Here is a 22298-nt window from a genome sequence, read left to right on the forward strand (position 1 = left end):
TAGAATTTTTTTAATTGAGAATAAGAACTTCAAGATGTTTTTAAAGAACTCTTGGTGCTTGATATTTGAAATTTCTTTTGAAAAGCTTTTTAAGAGCATTGTGATGTATTTAAAGAGCTTTAGAATTGTTTTTACTGTTTCAACTAAAACGTTTATAGATATCGTAAGAACCTTTAAATATCAAGGTTTTGAAGCTTTGAGAAAGCTTAAGAAAAGCTTTAAGAAGTTTTATAATTTAGATTAAGAGCTTTAAGATCATAATGTAAACAATTTGGAATTTCTTTTCAGTTTGCTAGATTTTTTATTTATTGTTTTTATTCTTTTGCCAAAACTTCATTTTATGGTCTCTTAAAGCTTTTAAAAAGTTTTGTAAAGTTTTTGAATAGTTTTGAAGAGCATGTAAAGAATCTTATTGTTCATTAGCTATAGTTAGAGAAGATTCTTTTGAAATCTTCAGTTTATTTTAAAGTTTACAAAATATCAATAATTACTTTATGTAAAAAATGTCAAATTCTGACATAATGTAATTTATTTTATAAATTTCTTATCAATTTACCGTATTCCTTGTTAGATTACATTGTATAATCAATAAAAATGACCTGACATTTCCTTCCCATTAAAGCATTTTTATGAAATTTAAATAAAACTTCTTTCTTTATCTACCAACCGGAAGTTATTGTCTCTCAAATGTTCTGTATGAAGAGCAACTAACAGAATCTTTTCTTCAACCAACCACTTAGAAGTTTCCTTTGTGTTGAAGAAAAAAACAAAAACAAGACATTTTATAACTTTATTTGTCATTGCAACATAATCAATTAAATATAATTCTTTATTTTCATCTTGATGCACTTTTCATGTTTACGGCTAATGGCTAGTCAGCCAACTTTTGTATAAATATTTTGTCTGATTCGTTCACATATACAAACTAAATTAATTATCTGTTAAATTAATTGTTGTTGTAGTTTGTATATATAAAAAAATCCTGTTTTTACAATACTTCTTGTTTTTTACAAATAAAACCGACGTTTTGCTGTTTGAAAAACCTTTATTCATTAATGGACTGCATGTAATTTTCTTAATTATTACAACATTTTTAAAACTTGAAAATTGAAAAAAAACCTGTTGCTATTTCTTTTTTTTTTGTAATTTTAATGAGGAATTTTGTTGAAATCATGTCTGTTTTGTTGGGTAAATATTGTAATGTAAAATGTAAATAATGACAGTGTAAATGGGTGGTCAACATTTAGTAGTGTGTTTTTTTAAAGAAATAAATAAATTATTTAAATAGAAATGTAAATATTTAAAATTAATTTGTTAATTATATAAACATTTAACTTTTATGTGTAATTAGTAGAAATTTGTGGGCAAATTTAACCAAAATATTTCTCACATATAGTTTGGTATAAAAACTATTCTATAAAATGTTTTAATTGAAACGATTAATCTTAATTAAAAGTTAACATTTAAAATTAGAGAAAAATTAATAAAAAAGCTTTCTTTTGAAAAAATCCTATTGTGGTTAAAAAATTTTTTTGAAAACAACCTGTTCGCATTAAAATATCCCTCCTGTTTTAAGAAACACGCATTAAATTGTAAAATTTATTGTTGTATAACGTCTCATATGTAACTAGAGACAACCTACCACAACTTGTCTTAATATTCAAAAATATACAAAATGGTTTTTTAATAAAAAAAGAAATTTACATTTTCTATGTTGAAAAAAAAATTTCAAATAACTTTATTTATAATTTATGCTTTTATGTTATGGAATATTTTTTTTGCTTCATTAAAAATTAATTTACTTCAAAAATACCACAACAATTTTTACACCATATAGACTTACAAACACACACACACAAACATATTTACATAAAAAAGTGAACAAATTGAAATCAAACTTCCTTTTCTGTATAGAGATGATAGGGAAGTATCACTTAAACTTAAAAATCAAATTAAGTTTAGCTATTTATTTGAAAAGCTTTAAACAAGTAAAATTTGTTTCAAAAGTTAAAGGGAAACCTTCCCTTTTATATTAAAATTTTACTCTGACAAATGAAATTCTCATTCTCATCCTCTGTATTACATTTGTATTTGTGTATCTATTGTAACACTGATACTTCCTAACGAAATAGATAGTAGAAAATGAAAATTTAGCATAATTTACGTTTCATTTTACAGACACACAAGAAAAAAAAACACAAAGATATTAATATATACACAGAAACCAACATCCTGTTAATGCTTTTCAATGCTTTTATATGTTTGCAACTAAATGTATGCTACGTTTTTAAATATAATACAACTAGCTTTGTTGTCATTTACACAATCTATAGTATATTTTGCAGAGTTTAAATCTTTTAGAAACTACAGCATTGTATTTTTGAAAACCACATAATATTCACATTACTTTATGTAAATTCTAGGACTGAGAAATTGTTAAAAATTAAATTGTTATTAATGTTAAAGAACACACATTTAAAAAAAATTAATTATTTAAATTAAAAAGTAAAACTAAAATGTGGTTTGGGTTTTTCTTTAAATAGTTGGGAATGTTGCTGAGAACCTGTTCAGAATTTAGATGTTAAAAGTAAAATTATTAAAAATGTAAAATATCAAGTAGAATCGGACTGACTTGTAAACTTTCACGAGCCTGAATTTAAGTGGATGATTATGATGATGTAAAGAAGAATTAAGGAGGTGTATAAGTATATTATTTTAAATTGATCGTACCGACATCGAAAAAACCTTTGGACAAAGCATGCATAGATTCAAAGGACAGTAAATCTGGATGCAGTCCAGCAAATTGTTGATCCCATTGTGATAAAATAATCGTCACAGGACTATTACTCTCTGATTACATTATAAAACTATCATTCCCATGAAAAAGTTTAGGATATCTTTAGGATTTATCCCACATAGTTCCTCCGTTCTTAAAAGAAAGTGAAAACCAACGTAAAGTTTCTTTATTCTAAGTAAATGAAGGGCAGTGTGACAGAGTAACAAATGTGCTTAACGTGAACACCTGCCTTGACGGCCTCATTTCACGGTGGTCTTTTTGAGAACAGTCCAACACGCGCCCCTGAATATTATTATAAAGAACTTCAGTGGCAATTTTTTTCATGACTGTGCCGGTTTAAGTAAAAGCAATCTGTTGAAGTAGTCGTCTTTATGAAAGCTTTTATAGTAAATAAACACTTAATCTATTGGCATGACTGCGCGAGATGCTAAAAGTGTAAAAAGGAGAACATCAAGTAGTAGAGCTAAATATTTTGAGAGATGTCCTCTTAACTCAAAGGTAACAAAGCATAGCTGGAGCCATTAAAGGCGGAGAGAAAGCAACGTCTAAGCATTTTAAATTAAAGAAAATTTATCAAGTTGATGGATTGTTGGAGTTGGACTTTTACATACTAAACATTCAATGCAGAGGAGGTAAACTTTGCGACTAAAGGTGGAGAGAAAACAACGTCTAAGTAATTTTTTAAAAATTTCAATTTAAAGGAAATTTATCAGATAGATGGAACGTTGGAGATATACTTTAAAATAATAAACTTTCGAAGCAGAGATGTTTACCTTTACGAATAAAGGCGAAGAGAAAACAACTTCTAAGCTATATTAGAAACATGTTTATTTAAAGAAAATTTATTAAGTAAATGGAACGTTGGAGATAGACTTTAACATACTAAACATTCGATGCAAAGGAATTAATCTTTGCGACTAAAGGGGGAGAGAAAACAACGTCTAAGCATTTTTTAACAAATTTAAGAGGTGTTAACCTTTGCGACTAAAGAAGGAGAGAAAACAACGTCTAAGCAATTTTTTAAAATTTCAATTTAAAGGAAATTTATCAAGTCGATAGAACTTTGGAAAACGACTTTAACATACTTTACATTCGATGCAGAGGAGTTTGTCTTTCATTTTATCAAACCATCTTTCTGTGACAGGCTAATCTATTGGTTTTAAATGCGATTTAGACACCTAAGCAAAATCTCCGCATAATTATACAAAAGTAAACGACACAACTTTAAATTATACATTACTTTTGGACCGACCATTAGGGCGTCATAACGTCTAAGCAAAGCGGTGAACAACATAACACAAAAATGAAATGTTGTCCATTTATTTTTATAATCTTAAAGTTTATATTTTATTTTTATAAGATATCCGTAGCATTATACTCCCCATAGTCTTGCATCACTTGTTTATATTTGTTGAAATTTAAACTTTACTTTTTATTATTAAATATTTTTTTTTTGCCATAAACACAACTACATACATATAATGGAAATACAAAGCATAAACGTGTACAACGACCACAATTGTATTGTTACTTAAATAAATATGTTTAAACCCAGCGAGCAACAAACAAGGACTTTCAAGAAAGTAAAAAAGGAATCCTAGAAATTTGCTTTGTCCTTGTTGTTTCTCTAGGAGTCTACCTTACGCTCTCTTGCTTTCTATTTACTCTATAAGAAATTCTATTACTAAAGTCTTCTAGTTAGAAATACTTCTCGTAAAGTTTTTAATAATAATTCGAAACATTTACACTTTTCGCTGGGTATTTATTTATGCACAAGTATTATTGTTTAAATTCATTGTATATAAAACTTCATAGTTTCATAACTTTTGTTGTTCTGCTTAATTCTTTGTCTGATTGTTGTGAGTTTTTTTCATTCAATTTTCCATTCTTCAGTTGACATAAACCCAACAGCATATTCGAATACAAGAAACATTTTCATACATATGTATACACCAAAAGGTATGAACTTTTATGTTTAAAACTAGAAAGGGGGAAATAAAGGCTAGAACAAGAGAAGTGTGGAGAAATGATGCCAAACATTATCCAACATCTTGTTATATTCTTTTTGTTTTTTTCTGCTGTTGCCCTTATTGTCTATGACTCTCTGCTGCTGTGAACATGTTATTAAAACTTTAATGAATTAAACTACACATGTATGCAGCACAGCTTTCTCTTGCATATTTTCCTTCTCGCTCACAATATATTTCCTAATAATTTGAGTGTTTGTGTAAACTACCTTTTGTCCTTTTTTTACTTAAGTATATGTGTCACAAATCTAACTAAAAGTGTGCAAGTACTTATATGTATATGAGTTTATTTGACTTTTCAAAATTAACAACATGAACTTACGAGTACTGTAAGCAATTTAATTTAAATTTTTGCTATTTTGCACCATGGTTAAGGTTTTTTTCTTCTTAATATTGTGCTCTTGATTTTTGTGCTTTTCATTATGAATTGTTTTCGCAAGATGTTGTTGTGTTGGCTTTAGTTAATAAAGGAAATCAGTGAAAAGGGGCAGAGTATACTTAGAGGAAAGAAAGATATTTTAATTAAAACCTTTTGGGCTTAATGTAGAGCAATTTCTGTGGTCAATTGGAAAATATTTCTTTGAACTTAAGTGGGGAACTTTTAAAAATCCAAGGAATCAAGTACAATTACGATGATTTAGCGAAATATGCTAGAAGTATCAGATTTAGATCCGACTTGTTTCTCCCACCATGGTTTCCGATAGTTTCTATACATTGCTCAGTATATGTTCTCTCTAAAGAAAACTAATTCCTTATAAATTGAAGACTTTGTCCCGCTAACTGAGAAATTAACTTCTTATAAAGACTCTATATTGTTTTCCAGTAAAACCTCGACATCTATTTATGAATATTGCATCCATTTTAAGCTTATGATTTGATTTGTTAGTTTCAGTAAAGTCTCCGAAATCTGATACAAAGTCCCCTAATTCTAATTACTTATGAATTGAAGAGTTGGACTCGTTAACTGCGACATTAACTGCCGATAAAAAAGTGTCCGAAATCTTTTTTTAATTTTTTTATGAATGGAAGAGTTGGGCCCGATAAAGAACTTCGGAATTAAAAGCATTTGTTAGAAAAGCTAAAGTTATTGGGAACATTTGATGTGGCTACAATGATCGTTTTTAAACAAGAGAAGCCTTCTCATATAAAGGAACTCCCAGAATCGAACAATGACATTCTGATAGAGAGTTAGGACAAGGATCAAAATTATATCATATGAATTGAGCGAAATCTGATGAAAGGACAGCTAGCGTAAACCCTAAAACACTCTGTCAGACTTTGAGGACACCTCTATATATGCCCTTCTGAAAATATTTTGTCCTAAAGAATCTTAATTTACTAAAGAGATGGAAAGCTTCATGATGAATTCATCAATGAAAGCACCATTTCTCACGTCACATTAGATCACTTTATCCTAGTAATCCTCTTTACATAATAATCTAAATGCAGTTACAGCTATGAAAATGATGTGGAAATGGAGTTAATGTAGAGTAAATTTAAGGATCGAACGATAATATTTTGACAGAGATTTGGGACTAAGATCAAAATTATACCAAATGAACTGAGAGAAATCTGATGAATGGACATCAAGTGTTAAACCCTAAAACACTCTGTCAGACTTTGAGGTAACCTTTCTATGTGTTCCTCCTTAGTGCCAAATATTGCCCACCTTTGCATTTATATAAAAATATTTTTTAACATTTTATTGCTAAAACCATAATGACTCATTTTCCAATTTGTTATGACATACTTGAAGCTCAAATAATACAGAATAAAGGATTGTGCACTGGGCGTTGAGGGAACAAAAATCTGGTTTGTTAAAATATAAATTTTAAGAGTATAACTACTTTATTTATTTCGTTTTTGTTATACATATTTAAAACGATAAAGATTTTATGATATTTACAATTAATTTTTTTCTATCGTATTCCCACGCTTCTTGTGCGCGAGTTTCTTCTCCTCTAACAGCTTTCCAAAAACAAAAAAAAAAAAAAAAACGCAGCCAAACCAAACAGTCAAACCCATAAAAATGTTGTTTGAATTCCTTTGGGTTTAAAGACTTCTTTTATTTTATGTGTTTATTTTTATATTCATATTTATTATATATTTATTTATGTGCAGTATAAGTAAATATATATTTATTTTTATATGTACATATACATAAATCTTTGCGTAGTTATATACACAAGTATAATATGCATCAATGATTTAGATACAAATGTAAATTTACTCTTTTACTTAAATGTTAGTGTGAGAATATTTCATTTTTTATTTGTGATTTTCTGAAGTAAATATTTGCATTCAATATAAAAATGATACCATACGGGTAGAAATGCATATATGACACACATCAGATTGAAATTTATTTATATTAAAATATAAAGATAAATACTCATACTAACACTTGAAAGGTGATTTTTAATCGTTATTTTAAGATGTGTCATATGTAGATACTATTTTAATAAATATATATTTTCTGTAATTTTATTAAGGTATTCGAAATCTGAAACTTTTAATTAGATTTTTGCTAGATCGGTTACTGATAATGATATAATGTAAAAGTAAGTTGGTAAGAGTTGTGGAAATGAATCACAACGTAAGAGATACTAAAACCTTTTTATTTAAAAGCTATTATTGGTAGATCCTCTCATACATAAAGATCAGTTATATTACCTGTGAAACTTCCCAGAAAAATCTTCACTTACCCGGTAGGTAGGCAAGCAATATCGGAGAAAAGTGTAAGTAGTTACGTAAGAGATACTAAAACCTTTTGATTTAGAAGCCACTTTTGGTGAATCCTCTCATGCATAAAGATCAGTTATCTAACCTGTAAAACTTCCTAGCAAAATCTTCACTTACCCTGTAAGTAGGCAAGTAATATTGGAGAAAAGTGTAAGTAGTTACTTTTTGGGTGAATAACTACTTATTTTTGTTCGATGAGAACCAAAAAATAATTGATTACAAATCTCCTTACCCGACTTTTCCGCATTTAAAACTGGTTTTACAGTTATTTTTTATATTTGCTAGTCTATTCTCTTATTCAATGGCACATTAAAAAGTAATTTTATCATTATATCTGGAATGGTTTCCACACAAATGTAAATACCAAGAAGTATTAAAAAACTTCCAAAATCGACTACGGTTAGACACACTTTACTATACATACGCTATAGACAATTGACTGCAAAGTTTATAAAAAAAAATAATTTATGTTATTGATTACCAAGTAATGTATGTAATGTATGAAATAACTACATTACCTACAATACTCGTTACCAAAATTTGAAAATATTTTATTGGGTTGCTCTGAGAATTGTTAAAATGCGGTATTATCCTTTTGAACAAACTGGTGAAAAAACTACAGAATTAATTACTTATGATCAGTTAACATTTTCGAAGATCAAAAGAAAAACCATTAACTAATGATCCTCCTTAGTAAACTATTTGAATTTCAATTGAAATCTCAACTTCCTTTATCAACACACACACGCTATAATACTAGTGAATACTATTCCAGTTTTATTATTACTTCATTTTCTATATGTAACTTTTTTCTGGTATTTCGCTTAATAATGTAGACTGGAATTTTTAGTAGTTACCACCAAACCAACCAGCCCAACTTCCGTCTCAGTAAAACATGCAAAATTCCTTAAAGATGAAAAGAACGCAAAAAATATTATGCCGTTATTTATATAAACAATATTTAACTATGAATTTCATTAAATGTTGTTATACATCTTTAGCACTTATACAGATGCAAACTCATACTTAATGTATATATTTTAATAATATTTTTGTTAGCACTGTTAAAAAACACATACACATACATACACACAGGCCATTATAGACACGATATTAAAAGTATTAATGTATCTAAAGAGATACATACTTACGAATGTTTAAAAGGCCAATAAGAAATTGGAACGCTTGATATTTCATTTTCTTCAAATCAATCTTTCTCGACGATTATGAATTTCAACCAATTTAATGTATGAGCGGAGTCTATTCGGGATTGAATATATAGCGAAAGAAGTTAAAATGAATTAATCTACAATGTTTGTAATGCTGCCATTAAATAAATAAATGCTGTTTCCTATCTGATATATAGAGACTGATTTGTCCAAAAATTTCCGAAATTTAATAAGTCAATTTTAGCAGTTGCTTTATCGCACACAAAGATAAGATACACAAATTGTCGAAAAGATCAATCACTTGTAAGAATCAGTTGTTACACGAACAGCTATAAGTTTGAATTTTAGAGAGTTATAGCCGACTTAACATTCTGTGATAATTTTCACTTTAGAATAGTGGTTAAGTAATGAAAGAGCTTATAAAATTCTTATCTCTTAAGAGAAGATACTCGTGAAAGGTAATTTACCAAAAACTTTGGTTTCGAGATCTCAAGCATTTATAAGCATTTACAAGTGAAGCTAGTTGTAATAACGAAACGTAAGGTTTATCATATAAGGATTCTTCTGGGTAACTTAAACAAGAGGTACTTCCTCTCTTTTTGGACTACAAATGGGACGTGCAGAATCTAAAGAGAGATATGCAAAATAACACAGTAAATCCCTGAAACACATGTTCAGAGTGTAATCGAAAATATTCAATAATAAAGTGCTAAAGTATTTGTTGCGATCTTAAGGACACTCGAGGAAGTCAAACTGACAAAAGCTAAACTGTTTGTGACAACGAGAACGGAGCCAGTTGGGGTAATGGAAAATAATGTGTGGTTGAAAGATCGTTTTGAGGAAGAGAAGAGCTTCTTTAAAATGAATAGTACCTTACTAGACTGTATGAATGATATAGCCTTCTATTCTTCTATTTCTAATGATCTTAGTAACTAACTCTTTTGGTATAAACATGATAATGATAGAGCTAATGACTTATCTTTCTGTGGTAATCTTCACTTGAGAATAGTGGGTAATTAAAGAGCTTATGAAATTCCTATAAAGAGAAGCTACTAGTGGAATTCAATCTACCAAAAACTTTACCTTCGAGCTCTAGGATATGATTTAAAAGCATTTAGAAGTGAAGCCAAGTCAAACTGACAAAAGCATAAACGTATGTGACAACGAGAACGGAGCCAGTCGGGGTAATGGAATATAATATGTGGTTAAATGATCGTTAAGAGAGAGAAGACTTTTTGCATTTTATGCATAGTCGATTTTTCGACTTTTTCATTTACATAGTTAAAAGTCGAATTTTAGACTTTTAGTATTTTGTAATTGTTCGACTTTTTTCGACTTGTTACGACTTTTCGACTTTTTGACTATTTTCGACTTTTTACGAATTTTTTCGACTTTTTGACTATTTTCGACTATTTTGTACTTTTTTCGAGTTTTTTTTCCGACAACTATATTTCTTTTAACTTTTTTATATTCTCGACTATTTTTGACTTTTTTCTACTATTTTCGACTTTCTCTGATTTTTCGACTTTTTGACTTTTATTTACAAAGTCAACTTTTCGACTTTTTTCATAAACGATAATCGAGTTATTGCCTTTTTTGGAACAAAGTCGACTTCGACTTTTTTCGACAAAAAGTCGATTGTTCGATTATTCGAAAGTCAATTTTTGGAACCCTAATGACAGTGTTTCACAAATATTGCTTATAAGAAGAGCCAAGAGCCTGACATTCTAAAGGCGAAGACATTATAGAGAATTTTCAAAAGAAGGTAATCGGATATAGAGGTACACAGTTAGTCATTCATTCTAATACCAATATCTAGATGTATGTTGTAAATGCGACTATAAGTTGAGCCAAACTATAATAATATGATTTCCTAACTAACATAACTTTTACGTCCTTAAGGTATTTTCAAAAATTATTTTCATAAATAATTATTCCTATTGGCATAATATTTCTTTGCTGTAATGCAAATAACTTTTCCGTTAAGTTACATTTCCTAGAGACTTTCAGTAAATCTAGCTAAAGTAGTAGTTGTTGTTGTTGTTTTACATAAAAATGCTGGAACAACTGCTGTGTAGCCGCTGTTGTTGTTGTCATTATAAACGACTACAAGTATTACGGAGCGTGCGTATATGCTGTAGTAAAAGCTTAGAATTTTTTTAATATTTATAAATAGAAATTGCTTAAGTTTATGCCTGAGAATATTTATAAGTTTTAATGCATACTTTTGTAACTAAAGCTGCAGATGTTTCTGTTCTGTTTTTTTTTTGTTAATAACAAAATTCGTTTGCCTTTTATAAGGTTAGTTACCTTTTTTCCAAAGACTTTTTTTAGGAATTTTTTAATAAAGATGTTTCGGACATATATAAAAGAAGAAAACATTATTACAAAGTAATTCTAGTATTTATAAGTGGATTATTTCCACTTTTGGTGCATTTCCTTTTCCATCTTCTTTTTTTTCTTTCTCTCTTTTTATAAGTTTTATTCACCCTTTATTTGAGACATTAAAAAATAAAGTATTTAACTTTTTTTTCGCTTTAAAGCTACGAGTATTATATTAAAAAGTTCTAAGAATATTTCCTTTTTTAAATTTGCGTAGGGGGGAGATGTTTTTAAAAGGTATTTTTCTAAGAATTTCATTTTAAAGGAATTTGGTTTAAGCTGGTTGAAATAATAAATCATTGAATGATTTTGTGCTGTCATAAAATCAAAAAGTTTAGTTTACTTTTTTAGATGTACTACACGTATAAACAACCCTCGCATAACTTTATTTATACAGTTTTTGTTATAAAACATTGCCTACTTTCATTGTAAAATTTTAAAATTAAAATATCACACAATATATATTGCATAACCTAGGGCTGTTAATAGAAAACAATAAAGTTGTGGTAGTCCATTATTAATTTTTTTATGTATTTGTGTGTGTGTGAGTACAACTTCCTGTATTTATTTATTTCTTTTTATTGCTCTTTAGAAAGTTATTTCTCTTTTTTTTTCTTCATTATATATATTTTGTTTTTTGGTGGGAGGGTTCCAAAGTAAAAAGTTTTCTATACTCGTGATAATTAAAGTTTAAAAATGAAATTTGCTTAAATTTATTAATTTAGTACTCGGTAGTATAATATATTTTAAGCCTAAATGAGTCACTAGCCATGTAACTGGTTCTCGAGAGGATTAAACAATATATAAAATATAAACAATCGGAAAAAACAAGCCATATTTATAGACCTCCTTATTAAAAAAAAACAAAAACAAAACGTCATTGATACAATAATTTTGATTGCACCATGTGAATTTTTAAAATGTTTGAAACGTGATTATTGTACAATTTATTATTGTTATTTTTTGATTATTATTATTTGCATTCATTTAATATTGACATTATAAAAATGTTGCTTTTTGTTTATAGAGATTTTAATTATATTTGTTAAATTATACTTATTTTATGTGCAAATATTTTTCACAATTTATCCAAATCTGTTGGTTTGCAATTAACCCATTTTGTTTATTAAAAGAATTAAACATTTCAAAAAATTGTTTTTATTTAAAATTAGTGGCTATTTTGTTTAAATTCTGTTTATTGTATTATTTTTTTGTTGTATTTTTAATATTTGCAATTAAAATTTGTACAAGAAATATTAATATCAATAAAATAATCAAAATTTGTTATAAAAAAAATTTAAATTGTAACTAAAAGTTGTAGATTGATTATATGTGTTATAGACTGACTATAGTCTTGACTATCGACTGATTATAGTCTAGACTAACTATTGTCTGGACTAACTATAGCCTTGATTATGGACTAACTTTCATATTGACTATGAACTCACTATAGTCTTGACTATAGACCAACTATAGTCTTGACTATAGACAAATTATAGTCTTGACTATAGACCAACTATAGTGCTGACTATAGATCAACTATAGTCTTGACTATAGACCAACTATAGTCTTGACTATAGACCAACTATAGTTTTGACTATAGACCAACTATAGTTTTGACTATAGACCAACTATAGTATTAACTATAGACCAACTATAGTCTAGACTATAGACCAACTATAGTCTAGACTATAGACCAACTATAGTCTAGACTATAGACCAACTATAGTCTAGACTATAGACCAACTATAGTCTTGACTATAGACCAACTATAGTCTTGACTATAGACCAACTATAGTTTTGACTATAGACCAACTATAGTCTTGACTATAGACCAACTATAGTCTTGACTATAGACCAACTATAGTCTTGACTATAGACCAACTATAGTCTTGACTATAGACCAACTATAGTCTTGACTATAGACCAACTATAGTCTTGACTATAGACCAACTATAGTCTTGACTATAGACCAACTATAGTCTTGACTATAGACCAACTATAGTCTTGACTATAGACCAACTATAGTCTTGACTATAGACCAACTATAGTCTTGACTATAGACCAACTATAGTCTTGACAATAGACCAACTATAGTCTTGACTATAGACCAACAATAGTCTTGACTATAGACCAACTATAGTCTTGACTACAGATCAACTATAGTCTTGACTACAGATCAACTATAGTCTTGACTATAGACCAACTATAGTCTGCACTATATATAATCCTGACCAACTATAGTCCTGATTATAGACCAACTATAGTCCTGACTATAGACCAACTATAGTCTTGACTATAGACCAACTATAGTCTTGACTATAGACCAACTATAGTCTTGACTATAGACCAACTATAGTCTTGACTATAGATCAACTATAGTCTTGACTATAGACCAACTATAGTCTGGACTATAGACCAACTATAGTCCTGACTATAGACCAACTATAGTCCTGACTATAGACCAACTATAGTCCTGACTATAGACCAACTATAGTCCTGACTGTAGACCAACTATAGTCCTGACTATAGACCAACTATAGTCTAGACTATAGACCAACTATAGACTACTACAAGGATATTTATAGACTAAATTAAATCCGGACAAAAGAATGGCTATAGTCAGGGGTAATAGATAGCTGGACGATAAACTGGCTCGAACTATAGACCGATTGTAGACAAACTAAAGTGTGAAATAGATAATGACTTTTGTCTGAACTATAATCTCTAAAATTTACCGACAGATTATAGAACTGTTCGAAATACTAAATATGATTTTCATGTCAAACAAAATTTTGTGAACTCTAGTATTATTATTATTATCATTATTATTCTGATTTGGTATGAATATCATTATTTATTTTCAAATACTTAATTAAGGATTTATAGATTTCCTGTTGCGCGTGTGTGTGTTTTTATTTTAATAAAAATATCAACAAAACAATAATCCTCAAGTGTGCCAAAATTTTTATTTGCAAAAAATACAAAAAAAAACTCATTATAAATTATTGAATTTTAGGCGCTTTTAATTAATTTGAAATTCACAACATCCCACTGACAATTGTATCTTCCTTTTTAAATATTTATTTATTATGCAATGACATAAACATTTGTCATATATATATATACATATATAAAAAATATGAATATAAATATTGAAATTATATGCATTTTTACGGTATTTATTTTATTTTAATGATTAATTTTCAACAAAATTATGACTTTATTTGCCAACCGCAATTTCAAGGAAAACATTTGTCATTTTTTTTTGGACAGTTTTAGTAATATATATTTTTTAGTAGCATATTGGTTTTTTCTTTATAAGATAAAACCAAACATATTTATTTTTGAAGCTTGATTTTTTTCCTTACTTTTAAATTTAATTAAAATTCATAAAAAGTTTATGATTATTTTTTTAAGGCTGGCAAAATAATAAAATTTGTTAATCAATCAAACAATTTTTTCAAATAAAATATTTTATTTGATTTTTTTGTATGTACTTACATTGAAATAAATTTGCTGTTGATTCTAAAATGCCACGTAAACTTTTTGTATGATGATGCAATAGACGTTCAAATACTGTTGTGGCCTTTTTTCTTAAATCGATTTCTGTTGAATTCGAACAACATTGACCGCCACATTGTGAACCTGCAATAAGAACGAGAGTGAGTGAGTAAAATATTTAGTTATAGAGTTATTAAATAAATATTCTATATATAATTTGTTTACAAATTTTGCAAAATATTGAAAATATGTTTTAAGGAAATTATGTCAAGGTAACTTTAAGAAAAGCTTTACTATTATTTTCTATACAATTTACATGTTCGAATTTATGTTCATAGTTGTTGCAATAACTCTTTTGCATGAAAAAAATTCTTTTGGCATTTCGCCAAACTATTTTATTTATTGCAATTTGTTCCCAACATTGTTATAAAAAAAAAACGAGAAAAGAAGCATAGTTTGTCACCAGCAAATATTACACAAATGAGAAAAATGGTGGACAGACAGTTTGGAATGAAAGAGAGAGAGATAGAGAGAAAGAGAGAGAGAGAGAGAGCTTAAAAGCGGGGATGGAATATGACCAATTTTAAGAAATGCTAATATGGCTAAAGTCTGGTTTAATAGTTGTAGTTAGGGTTCTATAAATCGACTTTCGAACAATCGACTTTTTGTCGAAAAAAGTATAAAAGTCGTAGTCGACTATTTTCTTCCAAAAAAGTCTATGAAAAAACTCGAAAAGTCGACTTTGTAAATAAAAGTCCAAAAATGTCGAAAACTCAAAAATAGTAGAAAAAAGTCAAAAATATTCGAAAATTTAAAAAAGTCAAAACTCGAAAAAAGTAAAAAACAGTCGAAAAATAGTCAAAAAGTCGAAAGCTCGAAAATAATAGAAAAAAGTCAAAAATTTTAAAAAAGTGGAAAAAAGTCAAATACTCTATAATAGTCGAAAATAGTCAAAAAGTCGAAAGAAGTTGAAAAAGTCGAAAGAAGTCAGAAAAAGTCGACTATTTATAAAATACTAAAATTCGAAAAGTCTAAAAGTCGACTTTTAACTAAATGAAAAAAGTCGAAAAATATGGACAATAAAACTACTATATTCTGGAGTCTAGTCTGGACTATATAGCTGGCTTAACAGCTGTATTTAACTGGCCCATAAGGGCCTTATATTGACTTAAATTTGGACCGTAGAACGATTATAATCTGGACCATGAAATGTCTCTCCTATAGAACAGGCCGTGGAATCAAAATTCTCCGGGCAAATGAATCAATATATTCTAAACACTAAAACCGTTATAGTTTGAACTATTGAATGATTATAATCCCAACCATAGAATTATTACATTCCTGAATATATAATGAATGAAGTTTGGATTATAGAGTGATTATAGTTTCGACTATAGTCCGGACTTAAGTATGAAATCAGAGTGGCTATAGTATGGACTAGAAAGACTGTAATCTGGCCTATAGAATGACTGAAGTCTGGACTACATACTGATTACAGCTAGGACTATAGAATGGCTATAGTCTAGACTTAAGTTTGAAATCAGAATGACTAAATTCTGGACTAGAGAGACTGGACTGTGACCACAGAATGACTAAAGATTGGACTATAGTCATTCTATAGTCTGGACAATAGAAGGAATGCAGTTTGAATTGGAGAGAAATAATTGTATATATTATAGTAATATTGTCTGTGGCCCTAGATTATTGTCTGAACTATTTTTATTGAATTACTACAGTCTGGACTAAAGAATGACTATATTATAGACTATAGAATAGTTATGGTCTATAAAATGACTCTAGTTTAGACTATAGAATAAGGTTAATTAAAGATTGGACTATTGTCTGAACTATAGACAGGTTATAGTCGGGACTATAGAGTATATCACATAGTGATTAGACTGGATTCGACATATAGCGTATTGACTATAGCCTAGAGAGTAAAATCAAAGAAAGTAATTTCCTATTAGCTTTACCATCTCTGAAAAAAGCAACACACACTTGTATACCCTTTAAGTGAAATTACAAGAGTGCAAGTGAAAGTGGGTTGCGATGGTGATGGTCAGTCATGATAGTGAGTTTAAATATTTCAAGTTGATTTCAGGGCTACACAAAATTTGTGGTCAATTATGTAGATTGTATGACGGTAATAGTTTAAAAGTATTTGTGGTTTATGACGTTTTTTTATTTAATATTTTAATTAATTTAAAGCATACTTTTAGGAGAAGTGTGTAAAGGAATTTTAATTAAAGCTATTCAAATAATTTGGAGATTTTTTATTTGGTATATTTTTTAAATAGATTTTAAAAATGTTTTGCTATTTTTTGGAAAATTTAAAGCATACTTTTAGGTAATTTTTTTCTACAAAACATAAAAGTGTTGCATACTTTTAGTTAAGTTTTTTGGAGGAAAATTAAGTTTGGTTTTAGACCTTGAGGAAAATGTCTAAATTCTCTTATAATGGAAAATAAATATGAAATATTTTCACTATCGTATACTATTTTGTATAAAAAAGTATTTGCAAGTACTAGACTGAAACTAATTTTATTAGTATTTAGCCAATCTTCAAGACTAGTATGATTGACTAAGAACCATTTTTCATTAAAAGTTTTTCCTGTTAAAGTTTAATATCTTTAACTTTTTGTTAAAGGCATTTAAAATTATTATTGCCTACTTTAAGGCATTGATATATAACAATATGGGTGTTAAAAGAAATCCAATATTTTGCGCCCTAAGATATACAAAAAAAATGCAACATTTCCTTTAAAGTAATATGCCTGAAAACATAATTGTGTAAGGTTATTGGTGAAAAACGAGTATGATTTTTACATTATTTATATAAAAAAAAGTATGGAATTTCTCAAATTCACGGTGTTTCTGAGCATTTTATTTACATTTATGTTAAGATAACAACTACATGTAAATAGATAAACAAAGTATATAAATATTAGTTTAATTTAAAAAAAGTTTATACATATTTCAATATCCGTCCGTCTTAGCAGGAATTCAGTTGACCCTTTAATACCTTATTCTCAAATCAAAAGTTGATTCTGCCTAACAAGTGATACTTACACTCCTTGTAAAACTGCTGGGTTGTTGTTATTGTTTTATGCTGTTTATATTATTTAACTTTATTGGTAGTGTTTGTGCATGTTAAATAATTTTACAGGTTTACTTTACATTACATTTTTTCCTGCTGTATATTTATTTTTGTTTACCTTAAGTGTTCTTTCATATTTGCACACTTTCTCTCCACTCTCTCTTCCTTAGACGTCTTTGCGCGCCTAAAAGTAAACACTTGTTTTTTTATACTTAAACTTACTACACTGTACTGCATGATTATTATTGTATGAGTAATATTTTCTTATTACTATTTTTGTTGCTGTTCTATGTTTATTTAAATGCATGTGTGAGCAGCATACAATTACTTCAATTGTGTATGTTTTTTTATTGTTTTACATATAAAAGTAAATTTTGCTATAAGGAGTTGTATTTAGGGCATTTTCGCCCAAGAAAAACAAAACAAACAAGAACAAAAATTTACTATTGCAGTTATTTGCCTTTTGTTTCTTGTTCTCGTTTAAAAGATTGTTGTGTTATAGTGTCAGGGTCGTTTTTAAATTTGTACAGTAGTTTTTGCTTACGAAATTTTCTTTTAAAAGTAATTTAGGTTGTTTCTATAAATGTTGCCCAATTTTAGGCTGTTTTTATATTATTTTGTTTTAGATATATATGTTATGAGTTTTAGGCTAAACTGAAGCCAAGTTTTTTAGTTGTCTAATTTTGATTTTATGCCAAATTTATGCTTAAAATGTTTTTTTTTTTCTAATTTATTAATTTCTAAGACTTTCGCCTAAAAGTAGGCAGTATTTTACAAAGGTATTTTTTTTTAATTTATGTATAACTATAAATTTTAAGCAAAATTATAATTTAATTATAAAAAAATCTTAATATTTTAGTAACTAGGTTAAAGCTAAAGAAATGTAAATAACTTTTGCCCTAAAATATGCTATTTTGCTATTTGCAGGCTATTTTGTTTCAAAAACAACAAAAATTTTTAATAAATTTCTTTAAAGACTTAATGCTTTATTTATAAACATTTATTGAAGGTTTATAGAACAAGTTTTGTATGAAAAATTGATTTATAAACTTTTGATAAAAGTTTATGAATAAAACCCTAAAAGTATGCATTAAATATTTTACCTAAAAAATTCCTAAAGTATAGACCATAGTTTTTGCTGCTTTGGTTTCAAACTAAACTAATTTATTTCTATATATAATTTTTGTTTGTTTCAATATTTCTAAAATTTTTCATTTATTTGCTACAAAACCCCTAAAAGGCTGCTTTGAATTTTTAATTTAAATAAAAATCCCTTAGCTATAGGCTAAAATTCTTTGTTGACTACAAGGCTTTTAGTTTACTAATTAAAATAATTTTTCTAATAATATCTCTAAACAAAAAAACCCTCATTATTTCACAACATAAATTTCTATTTATTGCTAAACAAAACCTATAAATATGCTATGATTTTCATTTAGAATGAGGAGTGCCCACTAAAATAGTAATTAACAATAAACATGTAAATTAACAATTAACACCTCAATACTAATTGAAAATAATGAGCAGTTGAAAAAATAAAACAATGAAAAACTAATCACTAGCCAGACATAAGGACATTTGATGCAAAAGAGCGAGACAAAAAATAATAAAACAATTGTCAGGGAAAATCAATAATCTACAAAATATTTAGTTTTTTTTTGGTTTCATGTAATTCACAATAACAAACCAATGAAAACCACAAATGCTGCATATGTCAGCTATACCAGTGCACCAGCATTGTTGTCCCAAATAATGTTGCAATAATATTTTCAACAATGTAACTGTTTTACAATAAAAACTATAGACAAAATTTACTTGTATTCGTACTGGTATTTAACAAGAGCGGTATTGATTGAAAAATATTTGAATATGTTTGCTTGAACCAAAAAAAAAAACAAAGAATACAATGCAGGTATTGACAGTAAATCCCTCATGACATTGAATTGTAAAAATAGCTACAACATACCACAATAACCATTAATCTATAACCGGTAGATCGGAGTTAAATGTAATGAATCCTTAACATGTTTTTGTCAAAAGAAAAGGAAATCAATTGAATTCTTGTAGATAAAAATTACTCAACTCTACGATTTCTCTAGATCATAGACTATACTAAAGGCTTGGCAAATCTTCAAAAAACTTTAGATCAGACTATAGCCTATAGTACAGGCTATAGGATAGATATTTGTTCAGGCTATAGGATAGACATTTGTCCAAACTATAAAATAGACTAGGGTCTAGATTATGAACTGGATATCGTGGTAACACACAGGGCCCAAAGTCAAATAGAGGCTAAGAGATTTTGTTTGGACAGTTTATAGACTAGACTAGATTATAGTAAGGACTTTAAACTAGACTAGAACTAAACTATAGGTCAGGTTATAGTCCCTATTGTAGACAGATGTAATCTATAATCCACACTATATATTATAGTCCAGTCTTCTAGTTTATAATTCAGACTGAATACTAGGCTGCTATCCAGATTATATACTAGATTATTGTTTAGATTATAGAATATTGTTCAGAATATAGAATATAGTCCCGATTGTATACTGCACTACCCTAGTTCAGACTATTGATAAGATTATAGTCCATTTTATTGAGTTTAGTCCAGGCTATAGACTAGACTATAGTTCAGATTATAGAATACTGTCCTTAGTATACTACACCAGGTTGTATACTACACTAGTTTTTGGGAAGATTATAGCCTAGGCTATAGACTATAGTTTAGATTATAGACTAGACTCTAGTTCAGACTGTATACTAGACTATAGCTCAGGCTAAGAGTTAAACAATAGTATACTAGACTAGTTCAGCCTCTTAGAAGATTGTAGTCCTGGCTACAGGCTAGACTATATTCTGGACTATAGACTACACTTTAGTCCATGTTATAGATGAGACTATAGTACACGCTATAGCCTACATTATAGTCCATGTTATAGATGAGACTATAGTCCAGGCTATAGACAAGATTATAGACTGGCCAATAGTTCAGACTGTAGACTAGTCTATAGCTCCGACTATGAGTTAAGCAATAGTCCGACCTATAGGCTATAGTCCAGGTAAAAGACTAGACTATCGTCCAGGCTAAAAACTAGTACAGGATATAGACTAGACTAGACTATTCCAGGTTGTAGACAAAACTATATTTCAGGGTAAACGTTGGTCCAGACTTCAGATTAGACTAATTCCAGGTTACTGATCTATAGTCAAATCTGTATTATAGCTTTGTACTATTAAAAGCTGTAGACTGAACTGTATTTCAGAATACAGACAAGGCTAGACTATAGTCTGAAGAACTGAGTTTGGGAAAAATTGCTGCCTTAAAAAAGGATTTACTGATTCCCTTTAAAACTGTGTGGAAACTACAGATTTCCATATTTAACCTTACTCAAATACAAACACTCACACACACACACAAGTTTAGCCTTTAAAATGCACAAATAAATTTTATACAAATAATCAACATACACACCTAAATAATGCGGGTTTTTTTTACCAAAATAAAAAAATCTTTATATGTATTTTAAACAAGTTGTTTTTGCTTTACATTTTATATTTTATAGCAAAAATAAAACATGTTTCTTTCCATACTCCCTCACCTGATGTACTCTTTAATTTGCTGGCAAAACTATCATAAGTTTTCAATTAAATTTAAAAAGAATTTAAAGATTTATAAACAAATACAACAACATTTATACTCAAGCTTTATTCTTAGTTTTTTTTTATTGAAAAAGAAAAATTGAAATGATTTTCTCACACCAAAATCCTTTTTGCTTTTCATAACAAAACTCTACAGTATGTCAACACAAAGAGTCACAAAGGGATTTTTTTTCTTTATTTCATTCTTTCTAAATTGTCAACAACAAAAACATAAAGCAGAAATTCATATATGTATTTGTAAAGGCAAAAAATGCAAAATAATGATAAATTCAAAAAAACAAACTTAAAAAAGTATTGCATATTTTTAGGTTTTATGTTTTTGGTTTAGGTACTTAATATGAATGTGTGTTAAAAATATATTTCTGTATGAGTGAGTGTTTCAGTTTGGTTAGTTTAAAAGAGTATGTCAAGATTGTGTTGAAAATTATGCAATCTACAAAATAAAATTTATTTAAAAAAACTCTCTAAGGTTTATAAATAAAAATGCTGCATATTTGTAAGGTTATATAAAAATTGTTTGTAAAGTATAATTATGGGTTTATGGGTTAAAGACTTTGATATAATTAAAATTTTATTTTTCTACATTTTTCATTTATTTTACCAATATTGTCGTATTTCTTTAATTTTAAACAAAAAGTCTATAGAAATTCAATGCGTGAATTCTATCAATTTATTATGAAAATGCGTGAGTGTTAGCTTGAGGTCAAGGTTAAAAGTATATCGAAGGTAGTATCAGTAGTATTTAATTTAGTTGTTTTAACAACAAATACTTATAAATAAAGGCCAATTAGAACTACCACCAAACTATATGATAACTAAATAAATAAATAAATAAAATTGATTGTCTTAACTAAATTTAAATAAATTCGTAATTTCCTCCCCTTTTGGTAGCCTATACTTAGGCAAACTTTTTAACG

At 28.1% G+C, this 22298-nt stretch overlaps 1 protein-coding gene across 1 annotated transcript in view; it reads right to left on the reverse strand.

The window, feature by feature from the left end:
• The window catches only part of LOC111683780 (division abnormally delayed protein), a 146964-nt gene that overhangs the window by 14319 nt on the left and 110347 nt on the right, over window positions 1-22298 (reverse strand). The window contains exon 3 of the mRNA XM_046952974.1: window positions 14622-14765. Within this exon, the coding sequence (XP_046808930.1) occupies window positions 14622-14765 (144 nt within the window). The remainder of the gene's footprint in view (window positions 1-14621; window positions 14766-22298) is intronic.

This window comes from Lucilia cuprina, chromosome 5 (assembly GCF_022045245.1).
Source record: "Lucilia cuprina isolate Lc7/37 chromosome 5, ASM2204524v1, whole genome shotgun sequence".
Classification (NCBI taxonomy): Eukaryota; Metazoa; Arthropoda; class Insecta; order Diptera; family Calliphoridae; genus Lucilia; species Lucilia cuprina.